The 11,555-nt window shown below is 36.4% G+C and overlaps 1 protein-coding gene across 1 annotated transcript in view; it reads right to left on the bottom strand.

The window, feature by feature from the left end:
* Nucleotides 1-1,270: 1,270 nt before the first annotated feature.
* Nucleotides 1,271-11,555, bottom strand: part of SLC6A2 (solute carrier family 6 (neurotransmitter transporter), member 2) — a 49,013-nt gene continuing 38,728 nt past the window's right edge. Inside the window, exons 10-13 of the mRNA XM_010293508.1 lie at nt 9,170-9,270; nt 6,241-6,408; nt 3,660-3,731; nt 1,271-2,076 (exon numbers count right to left, since the gene is read on the bottom strand). Coding sequence (XP_010291810.1) covers nt 2,053-2,076; nt 3,660-3,731; nt 6,241-6,408; nt 9,170-9,270 — 365 coding nt within the window. The 3' untranslated portion in view covers nt 1,271-2,052. The remainder of the gene's footprint in view (nt 2,077-3,659; nt 3,732-6,240; nt 6,409-9,169; nt 9,271-11,555) is intronic.

The following is an 11,555-nucleotide window of genomic DNA, read 5'->3' as shown; positions in this document are numbered from 1 at the left end:
TATTAAAGCTCCACGTTAAAGAGCCCCCAAGAGTTTCAAAACTTATTATTAAAAAATTATATCTATGCTAAGAAGCTTTTGAGCCATGCCAAGCCAGTGACTGAAGCAGCTGTATTATTGAAAAGTAAGCTTTGTAACAATTAAAAGATTCTCATGTAGCTTAGCAAACAATAAAAATGGGATTAACTATGAAGTTGGTGGGATGGCTTTTTTGAAGCACTCAACGTATTTTCACTGTTTGGCCTCTTGTGTAACTACAGAACTAGAACTGCAACATTTGAAATTCTCTTATTATTGAAATATATTTAATAACCTGGTTTAAACAGCTATCGGCCATCAGCTGGGCCAGAAAATACGACTTCCTTTATAACTAGAAGAAAATATCCTTTTGGTTTAAAATCCTATTTAAATAACACTACTATTTGTCACAGAAACTCTTTAAGAAAAGGACTATACTTGATATTTTCCAAAGTATCAATTATTTTGGAGGAAAAGGATAAATAAGGAGAGAAATTTCCCATCCATTGTTTTGAACAGAAATCAATGTTAAATGGAAAAGGCCAAAATCACTTGGGACTTTTGAACTGGGCTATTTTAAAAAAGGAAAACAAAACCTCAAGAAAAATTGTTTTAAAAATAAAAAAAGGCCCATCCTTTTAAATGGTCTTTTAAAAAAGAGGAAGCACTACACACATTTAAGACAAGCTCAATTGGATGTATATAGAGGCAAAGAAATTCAGAGGTAAGGTCCAGAGGTAAACTCCAGGCTGGATTCAGCTGAGAAGCTACTGCCTGTGAAAATTACTGTAGATCTAGTGAAAAGTACAAGAAATAACTCAAAGCTACCAAATCTAGTGATCACTGGGAAGATACTACAGTGATAAGTGACCACAGAATAAGAACAGCACCCAAATGCAGAGTTTGTTCTGTATCTTCTACCTTGCATAATAATACCAGAGAGAAGAGCTGGAATAGGCTGAGCACGCTGAGTATGTCTAAAATATCCTTCTAAATGACTCAATATAATCTTACTATGATTTGGTAGGTGAATCCAGGTTAAATTATAATAATAGCATGTTCACAGCAGGAGAATAAAGCCAAAGTTTGGTATTTTGGTGCCTCTGGGTAGATTATGTAATTCTAAAAATTATTCTCTCTTCCTATGTATTTTACATCTTTATTTGGAACAAAATATAATAGAAACAGCAAAGTCTCTCTATTTGCATGTCACTTTCATACTTATCTGAAAACATCTGTGGAGTATGGATCATATGATACAGGCATTTCAATTGTTGATGTAACGGAACATATTTTTCATTAAGTACAGTGTGGTATTAAACTCTATTCTGTACTTAGTAGATATAACAGGAATTCTGTCCCTGCTGCTCTTCAGCTTTCGTAATTAAACTGGACAGAAATCGGCATGGACATATACAGCAAAGACAATTGTCTTCACTGAGAGAAGGAACTGATAACAAACCACGGAAAATGAAGCACTGAGTCTTCACTTCAGAAGGATGCAAACTCGTATCCCAAAGGATAGTATGGCAAGAAAGCTAATGACATTAATACATAGTTAAAATTGCTCTTTCCTCATAATTAAGATGTACTTTTTCCTTAGATCTAAGAACGGTCAGGTGTTGTTGGTTTAAAATAGGTCGTGGCATGAATATCTGAAGTAGTTATTACTGTCAGAAAAGTTTAATTCACTTCTTCACAATAAAAAAGCATTTAACTTATGTTGATTGCTTTTTTCCTCTGCTTCCCCCTCCTCCACTTCTGCCAATAGCAAAACTCACAAGTTTTGGTCATGTAGGGATCTCATGGCACCAAAGGGTGTAAGAAAAATTAAACGGAGTCTTTAAAGATCATTTGAAGCCAAGTAATAGAAGGGAGGCATTCAGAACAGAGAGCAGATGTCTTCCCTCAAGGAGTCAGTAGATGAGCTCTGAGCCAGCCTGGTCCAAGCATAATCGAGGGAGCTTTGAACTTGACTTTTCTGTATTATCAGTTTAGCTTAACATATTGGCTTTTTCTTCAATCTCTTGGTTGTCATATTGTTAGCCAGTGTTGAAGCTGTAAGAGAACAGAAGTAGTTGTTTAACAACATTATTGATTCAAATGATGATAGTGAAAAATGTTTTAAATACATTGGTTGACAAATCAAAATAATGGATAGATTATAACTAAATTTCTGTGGATTCCAGTTTGCAGTGAGAAATGTGCTGAAAATAAAATCTATTTAGTCAGCTCTCAGTCTCAGTTCAGTTTTAAAATTCAGAACTGACACACTTATATGAGAAGAAAATGTTTTTGTTTGGTTACAGTAGTCAATTTTCTTTACAAACTTAACATCATGAACAAAACACTATGCTTTAGCAATAACAAAGCTATTCCTAATGATCTGTTGAAGACAGCAACAAATTAATATGCCCTAGTGTTTAGCATGGTTGGAGGTATTATTAGGAATTTACTTCTGAGCACAATCTTTTCTAATTTACATGAAATTCATTTGCTTCCTTTTTGCCATTATAGATTTGGATTCAGAAGACCAGTACTGTATAGAAATGGGTGCTTATAGCCCTTTCACACAGGAACATCTGGCTCTGGAAAAATCAAGTTACTAGTTACAGCTGGAACATTAAATCTTCAGACAATCGAGGGCAGGAATTGGGAAAAGACAAGGCAGGAAGAGGTGCTGTGCTACTACATATTCTTGGCCACATCAAATAAATTATGGTCATGAAACAGGAAACCTTTTCTTCCTGCTTCCATTTTGTATCCCACAAATCTACACTCGGATTACTTCCTTTAAAATTCAAAATTATACTTCAAACAGTATTTTTCAGAGCAAGCAAAAAGCAAATTTCTTTTTTCAATACCAACATACAAACCACCACTATAAAATCTGGGTCATGTTTTGAGGTGGTGTGCATAATTCTAGCTGCTTTCAACTTTGAAGAGAGAAAGTGGTCCAGCATGAATGTTGATAAGTGTAACAAGCTTCATATTTGCATCCTTTTTATCTTCTACAAAAAGGACTTTATTTCAATAAGCTCATTTTATTTGCTAAAAGGAAAGCAGTATTTGGAAACCTGTAGCATATTTTTCATGGCTGCTTAAGAAGTTGCCAGCAGTGTTTTCAGCCAACTGTAGGCCTGTGGGGAAAGCCTATTCCACGTAAACTAGCACATCATTTCATCGCGGCCATTATGTCTAAGCTTTGACACTGGATATTTGTTTTGCTCTTTTACCATGTGTTGTGGTACATAATTGGAGTTTAGGAAACATGACTTCAGATGACTGTGCCATAACTGAGGGAGAGGCTATGACCTGTTCAAATCACGTGATAGTTTGGAAATAACCTTCATCTCTTGGTGAGATCTCACTGTATTCAGATAAAACCTGAAATACTGGATTCAGTTCATCTGTAAAATTGTGGGTTCTGCTTAGTCAAAGAAGGAAGGTGCCATAAGCCTTCCAATGGAGTTGATGCATATGGTACTGAGCCTCCTGCATCTTGTCATGCTGGGACAAAAAAAGAACCACAGACCTGCAAAGGTATCCACTATGAGGAGATTGGTGCAAACCTGTAGTTGTTGCTAAAGACAGGAAAAGGTCGGTATCAGGAGAGGAAGTATGGTGAAAGGAGTACAAACCTTAAATTGCCTGACATTTCCTTGGGCCACAAGTTGGTGCTCGTTTTCAGGTGTGATGCAGTAAGCTAGTCTCTAAACCAGATGGGAAGAAGAGGAAAAATTCAGCCATATGAAGTGAGATTATGTCTGTAATCCCCAATCTATAATGGGGAAGTAGCATGAACTTTATTTTAAACGGTAACTTAAATCTTTAATATCGCTGCGTCATGTGCCTTTAACTTAGTCACTGGGAACAAGCTTATTATAATAAGCCCCTCGGTATTAGCCTTTAATATAAGAAGCAACAGTAGAAAGTTTATGCAAATACGAAGTCCAAATATTTAGCAAGTGCATATGGAAAAGAGGATCAGGAAAAAGTTGGTATCACAGGCCCCACATCCTCTAAATACACACTTTCCTGTTAGTGCAGCAATGTGGTTCAACTAGTCCCAGTGGGAGAGGAAGGAGGTACTATTTCCCAGCTCATTGCCCTTGTCTACCCTATGCTGTACCATTTGGCGTCACATGCAGATTTTTGTTTACCATGAACTTTCAGCCTACTTAAGGAGTTCCTATAGACTAAGAGCATACTTTTCCCCATAATTTTAAGAGCCACAATTTAGGGCATCATGTTTTATGATAGTTATTTGAATGTCATATTCTAGCCTTTTGCTGTATTTGTCATGGACAGACCGAAGAGTTGCTGTCTACAGGAGCTGTAAAGGACAAACCAGAACTTGCTAACACTAAAAAATGAATGAGAAGATGTATTTTGGCCAAAGGTTTCTTCATCCCGATTTCAGTAAACTTGTGCAAGCTGGCAAAAGTCTATTGGGCCAGTAACAATTATTCTTTGACACTTAGGTGCTACTAGAAAATGGGTTTGTAATCCCCCAGGAATAGAACAAAACAAAGGGCTTCTAGAATTACTGCAAATGAGAGCTAGAAATTGTGCACAACATTGAGATGTTGGAGCCGATGAAAACAGGGCAGGTGAAGAGGAATTCACACTTTGAGGTGCCCTTCTGAGGTGAACATTAAATGAGGTGACTGTAATATTTCAGAAACAAGGCATTTATCCCTTTGGATCTGCCAGGTCGATGCCGGGGGGATGTGCCCTACCTAGGTAAAGGGCAAGATCCTATTTTCTGCTTAATTCTCTGTGTGGATGTGGTTCAGTGATTTGCCTGAGCTTGAGTATCTTGCTGCACTGTTGTATAACTCTATCTGTAGGAAAGGAGGGTGATAGAACTAGGTATAAGTCAGAGAGTCTAGGTTATAAAATTATGACATGTGACAGGACAAAAATTGATGCTGTATGGTGGTGAGGAGTCTTACTTCTGAGCACCATTAGAGGTTTTAAGACTAGAGATAATTTAACAAGGCAGTGATGGTAAAATTAATACGATCAGTGAACCTTAATCCTGTGCCATTTTGAACAGATAAATAAAGAAAAGTACAGGGGGGTGAACTATAAGGAAATATGGATGTGTTTTTCCCCAGAAAAACAGGTTCTTTTAAATAGGACTAATATATTAATATTGCAGGTACACATATAAATGAAGTTAAATGAACACTAGTAAGTTGGCAATGTTAAACTTCTTGCTGTTAGGCAAATCATTAGAATAAGATGGTCACAAATTGTTTCTACCTCAGTTTCTGCTTTATTCAATGCACAGACCAGGCATATTATGCATGAAATGGGTTTTTGTGGTGCAAGATGCTGCTGTCTAGTACCCTGGTTCTTTTAATGAAGTAGTTAAAAAGCAACAGCCTAGATGAGACCATAAGTGGTGCCTACATCAGAATTTTCTTGATTTCCAGATCTATTTTGGCACCTTGGTGTGTCTTGAATATTAAGTTTCTTCAAGTGTTCTGATATTAGTGACAGCCACAATAGATAGATCTGCATTAATTCTAGCCTTGGCAGGATGTTGAAGCAATTCCAGTAAACAGAGGATAAGGACACATACTTGACAAAGAAAATCAAATATGAAGTGGCTGCTGTTAAAGACAGAGTACTGAGCTGAATGGATCTATTGCTGTGACATCATCATAGTAAAGCATTTTTTCTGTCTTGCTTGAATGCTCATTAAATGAACAAAGCCCATCCTGAACAAAGGGCTACTTTGGGGGCACATCCCACCCTCCCAGCGTGTGGATATATGTTTAGAGACTCTTACAATGCTAAGGTAGGAGGGGTCTGAATTAACACTCCAGTATAGAGTGATAAAGCATTGCTTGGACAGAACCCTGTTTAGGTAGAACTGTGTGAAGACCATACCTCAGAGCTGAATATGAAGATACCATCATTTGTGTATTTTTTTGTTAATAAGGGAAAAAAATCTCATCAATCAGATTAATTACATGCATCAAAAATAATTTTTTAGAATTATTATGGAGCTGTCTGGAAAGCTCATTTCTATCTAGAAACTCAAACAGCATGCAGTAATCCTACCTCAAAACTCCAGTCTATCTGACGGTTGGATGTAAAAGGTCACTTATAAGTAATAGGTTTCAGGAGTAAGAGAAACAAACTGCCAGCTTAGATCCAACCATTTAATTTCATAGCAACATTTAATGACATTAGCATTCCACTTACTTCTTTAAAAGTCCCACGCACATTCATAAATTTATAGATAATATAGGCAGGCACAAGTATCATTGAAGATAATGCTATTCCCCAGCCAATGCGATTTGCCCAGAGAGGGAAGGTGTAGTCATCGTAGGTCAGAGGTTTGAAATTTATTACGCTGACTATCACAACAAACTAGGGAAGAAAGCATAAAACGAACCACAGTTTTGAGATGAAGAAACTTTTTGGAAAACCGATTTAATGTGTTTTATTAAGCAGCCACCCTGAGGTATATTTCAATCCAGCTTTACCATTTACCTTCATCCTGTTTACTTTGTGCCTCTTACTGCTTAAACTGTTGAAGTTCTTGATATATTTACTAGTATTAACAGTTCATTTTAGCTACTACTCTGGAGACAGTTTATTTGAAGTTTTGGTGGGAAGATCAGGTGGTTGTCTGCTACAGCCTCATTTAAACTAGTAATACAGATATAAAAAAGGGATTCTGCAGGGTCTGTTGTTTCTCCCTTCTTTGTTTCCCAGAGGCATTAGGCTTCATTTAGAAGTTTTGTACCCATTTTTCAACAGGCATAATGCAAACTCCAGCATGATACGTTTACTGAGGACAGGTCAAGCAGCCTTAAGGCCTGGGAAACACAGTTGGTTATTTTTTCTGCTGGTGTTACCCTGTCCAGCAGTAGATGCAAGAAAGTAAAAGTGGGGTAACACCCTGTTTCCCTCCTGTTACGTCCATATGGGTTGTGTAATATGTCAGAGCTCCTTGATTTGGTTCTCTGGGCCTATACAGTCTGCTCCATATAGCAATTTCAAATTAGACTATTTTGAGCTTAGGGTTTTGAAGGCTACACAAGGAGAGTAATGGCGTGGGTTAAAGGAAGCTGATGGTGTGAAATCTAGTTAGAAAAATACTAATTTGATTTTGAGATTTTTCTTGGGATGATGTACATAGCTGCAGACAGTATACAGAAAAAGCTTCAAGGAGACATTTCCTACTATGAGATACCTGACCAACTCCAGCTTACTTTTTTCTTAAAGAGAATTGTATTTATCGTTGGGAACGGCTATAATACATTACCAGTCCCAGACAAGGGCTACCTTCCACTAAGCACACATGGGATTGTTAGAGCAAGAACTATACTGAAGTTTGACAATTTTATAGCCTTTTCCAAATTATCCTAAACTATATATATATCAAAGAAACCATATCTGATTTTTTTCATTTGTATTTACTATGCTTATGGTCTCAGTCTCTTCTGGTGAGGCAGTTTGTGTGCTTCATACAAGTGGTATAAAAATGCTGTTTCTTAGATCAAGTGACCACATTTCTACAATTTGTAGTTTTTAATTATGTAGGCTAATGGTGGACTACCTTTTTTCGTGCTAATGACCATCTTTATAATTCTCACTTATAAACTAGTAAGTTAAACTGTTTTGGTCAATTTAACATAATTTGCTTTATTTTCTTAATGTATTGAATAATGAACCCAAAAGATAGGCTGTAAGAAGGCAAATTATATTTACTTTTCTCCTATAAATCAAGATTGTGATAGCCATGTTGCCTTTTAGAAAATTGAGAAAATGAACAGCTATAACAAAACTACTCACTGTTCCCTATCCAGTGTAATATCATTCCCATGGGTTTTAAAATATATTGGTACCCAGTAATTAAGTTGATATGTTCCAAGTTTAGCAATTCCAGCTGGAAAAAAAAAATTGTGCATTGTGACAGCTGAAAGATGTATTATCTACAGATTCATTCTAACCCTTATGTTTATAGGCTTCAGTAGGAAGGTATTGGGGCCACTTCACCAATAAATCTTAAGCTACCTGAAGGTTAGACTGACAGTCACTTCAGCTTTCTCTAGCTAGCTTGCTAGAACTCCCTCTTTGTAAAATTTAAATTTTCAAAGTCTCTTAGTGTGCAAAACCTAAGGATGCTTGGTGCAGCATTTTTCCGTTCTACTTGAGTCAGCCTGTTTGAAGTGCTGCAGGATATAGTTCCGTACAAGCTTCTTTATAGAACAGTGTTTAAGAGGATAATTAATACATGCTTGGTAGGTGCTTACTGATGAATTGGGGCCAGAAGCTTTTGTGTATATATATATAAAAAAAAAGGGAGAAGACGACATGAAGGCTGTCATAAAAGCTGACCTAGTGTATCTTTGGAATACCAGTACTGCTTTAAGAATGCACAGCTTTAATGCAATTAATAGTCTCCTAAAATCACAACAAGGTCAAATTTCCGTATTATTCATCCTGACCTTTTGATTTACAAATATGCATAGGAAAAGATCCAAATATAAAACTGTAGTTTAGTTCTGAATCCAACCTTTACACAAAGCAACCAAATTCACACTTTGGGATTGTTTTTTTTCCCCCAAATATAATGAAGCACTTGTTTTTCACATCAGGCAGCTTACAAGGTATATTTAATACATCTCTTTGGTGTTTCATATAGTTAATTAGTGGGTGTAGTTGCCTATTAGTTTTTCTAAGGTGTCATTCTACAATTCAAGGATGTTGGTATCCTCCAGTGAAAAAATAAATTCTTGCTAACACTATCTCTTATCCCTGGCTAGTTAATTTTTCTAACAGAATGATTTGTGTTTAATACACATAGATGCTGGGGGGACAGGGAGGATACTGCCTAAGTATTTGGTGTTCTGTAAGAAAAGCTGCTTTCTTTAAATTCTGGTAAAGTGAAAGAACGGAAGATGACCACAGCCACAATTAGCTTGTCTTTCACCAATGAAATGTATTATACAAAATATAACCAATGCCACTCAGGAGAAAAAAGGATTAAATTGGAAAGTCTTCTATTCATCCTGACAACATCAGGCATAGCAGTGGGTATCTTACTCTTGGTACCTACTATATATTCTAGGAAACAACATACTAGCATTCTTTCCGTGATGAAAGAATTATCAACACTTACCAATAAAAAAGCAGGGCTAACAAATTTCCAGCACAATCTCCAGTAGAGGCCTGGCTTGAAGCCCATCATTTGTTGGATATCTTCACTGAATCTGTCCACACCTAGAAGGGATATGAACATCATACTGGCATAAATCTAAACTGATGAGGTGCTGCCATACCCAAAAACATCTGCTTTTTCAGAAAGCAGACATGAATGACTTCCAAATCAGAAGACATGCAACAACATTGATCTTCTTTCAATGATTAGATGCATCTTTGACATCACTGTATCCAAGACTGAAATGTCTCTGAGCACTTAAGGTCTGTTGGAAATAGCATTCTCATTGAAAAGTGGCATTTCACAAATATCTAGAATTTAAGTTGTGAATGGGACACACATTTTTTTTAATAGTTGTGGACTATTATAACCTAATTACTCACTACTGTTATGAGTACACTGGTAGAAAACCCAGACCCTTACTCACACAAACTGCTTACTGATAATGAGGAGATTCATACGATTCTTAATTTATGAAAGGAGCCTTATTTGTTCCGCTCCATGGCATACTTTCCTTACCTTTCAGTGTTTCACCAAATACCACAGAATGTTCATTATATCTATGACAAATGTAATTTCATCTTTTATGACCTTTCCAAGGAACTGGGTAGATGCTTCTTCTGCTCAGTATAAGTATGTACAAAACTAAATTAGCTAGAAACAGGTGGCCTTTTTAGGGTATTCCGTGTGTGTTTGAAAATTATAATACCAACTAGAATTTTCTAGAATTGTTACCTCTGTATGCATCTAAATATCTAGTAATGTAGCTGTTGCAGATATGTTAGAAGATACATGATCTGTTCATGTGAGTAAAAACCAAGAGTAGTCAGAAATTTTACCTGCTGCAGTAATTAAGACAGCAGAGGATAACATGAAAATCATTCAGTGAAGACATAGATGAAAGGTAAGTCCTGTGAATTGTACCAGGAATATAGAATATGGGTTTAGAAACATGAATGACTTGATTCCTTGTATTATCAAAACCTTGATAGCAACATACCATATTTCAGTATAAGACTTTGTATATTAGCGTACAAGAATTAATGTACAAGATTTCTATTGTCAGGAAAACTATATATTTGGAACAGTATTCCATTCAAAATCACTCAAAAGTTAGCTACCTGCAGTGGGATTCGCTGCACTGCAGAGAAATGGAGGTACCAGAACGAAGTGTTTAACAAGTGACATAATGGCCAGAGGGGAGAAGAGCTGCAAATACCCACTTCTCAGTCTGTAATATTCCTTGAATCCATCTAGTCTGAGATTTTGTATGTGTGTGGTGATACATGTGTGTATTTAGTACTTACGTCGGTTGAAGTATTAACAGCTATAAAAACAATATAAATAGTTGCAGTAAAAATCTCTTCTCACAGCCAGTGTGGAAAGGAAGATCCTCTGACCTTGTTGACTCCCCTTCAGAAACACTATCTAGACAGTAACTTCAAAATTGTCATGCTACGCAGGCCAAGGTGAACACAAAAAAGTCTGCTGTCCTGGGTTCCTCAGGACATACCAAATTCTGTAACAGTGACTAAGGAAGAAATGGCATTTCAGTCAGTGCCTTTTAATTCCTTATGGGTTTTACACATTTAAGTAAGTGTTAGAAATTCTGTGTCTGAATACCTTAGGAAGCACTGCACAAGTATAATGTGCTTTCTATGAGAGGCACTAGCCTGATCTAGCTAAACATTTTTAATAGTCTGCAAGGGTATCAAGCTGTTTGTATATGAGAAATGCATTTTTTAACTCTAGTAATATTAATTCATGTCAGCTCGCATGCTTTGGACTTTCTGGTAATATTCTAGTCTTTAGTGGGACATTTTTAATCTTCAGTATTTATTGGAATGCTTTTTTTTGGATTAAGTAATTTTCTATAATTTACTATGCAGAGTAAAAATGCATTTTATAGTGACTATAAAATGTCCATTTGAATGGTAGCTTCTTCCCAGTTTTTCCTTACTGATTCTATCCTGGTTGGACTTAACAGTATGAGGTTTCTTGCAAAAGCCCATGCTATTTTCCACACTGTATTTTAGAATTTAGATGACTATCGCTGATATAAAAAGGTGGAAAAAATGTCCTTTTCAGTCTTCTTTAAAAATAAAACAATCTCTGACTTTATGCCTTAGAGACATCGGCTCACAGAGAAGTAGCTGTCTCTAGTGCAATCTGTCATGTCAGACTACTAGTTTGTGATTTATTATACTTGACGTGTTCAGGAAGTTTGCTTTTAATCCTGAACCCTATTAAGTAAACAGCAGAAATGCAGCTTTTTGCCATGAATATTTGTTGTTTAGAGAGGATGTACAGTTTACAATAACAATTGTTTCTCTTCATGTGGATCAGT

This window comes from Phaethon lepturus, unplaced genomic scaffold (genome assembly GCF_000687285.1).
Source record: "Phaethon lepturus isolate BGI_N335 unplaced genomic scaffold, ASM68728v1 scaffold15048, whole genome shotgun sequence".
Lineage (NCBI taxonomy): Eukaryota > Metazoa > Chordata > Aves > Phaethontiformes > Phaethontidae > Phaethon > Phaethon lepturus.
The sequence above is the reverse complement of the archived record's forward strand: the minus strand, read 5'-3'. Positions and strand labels throughout refer to the sequence as shown.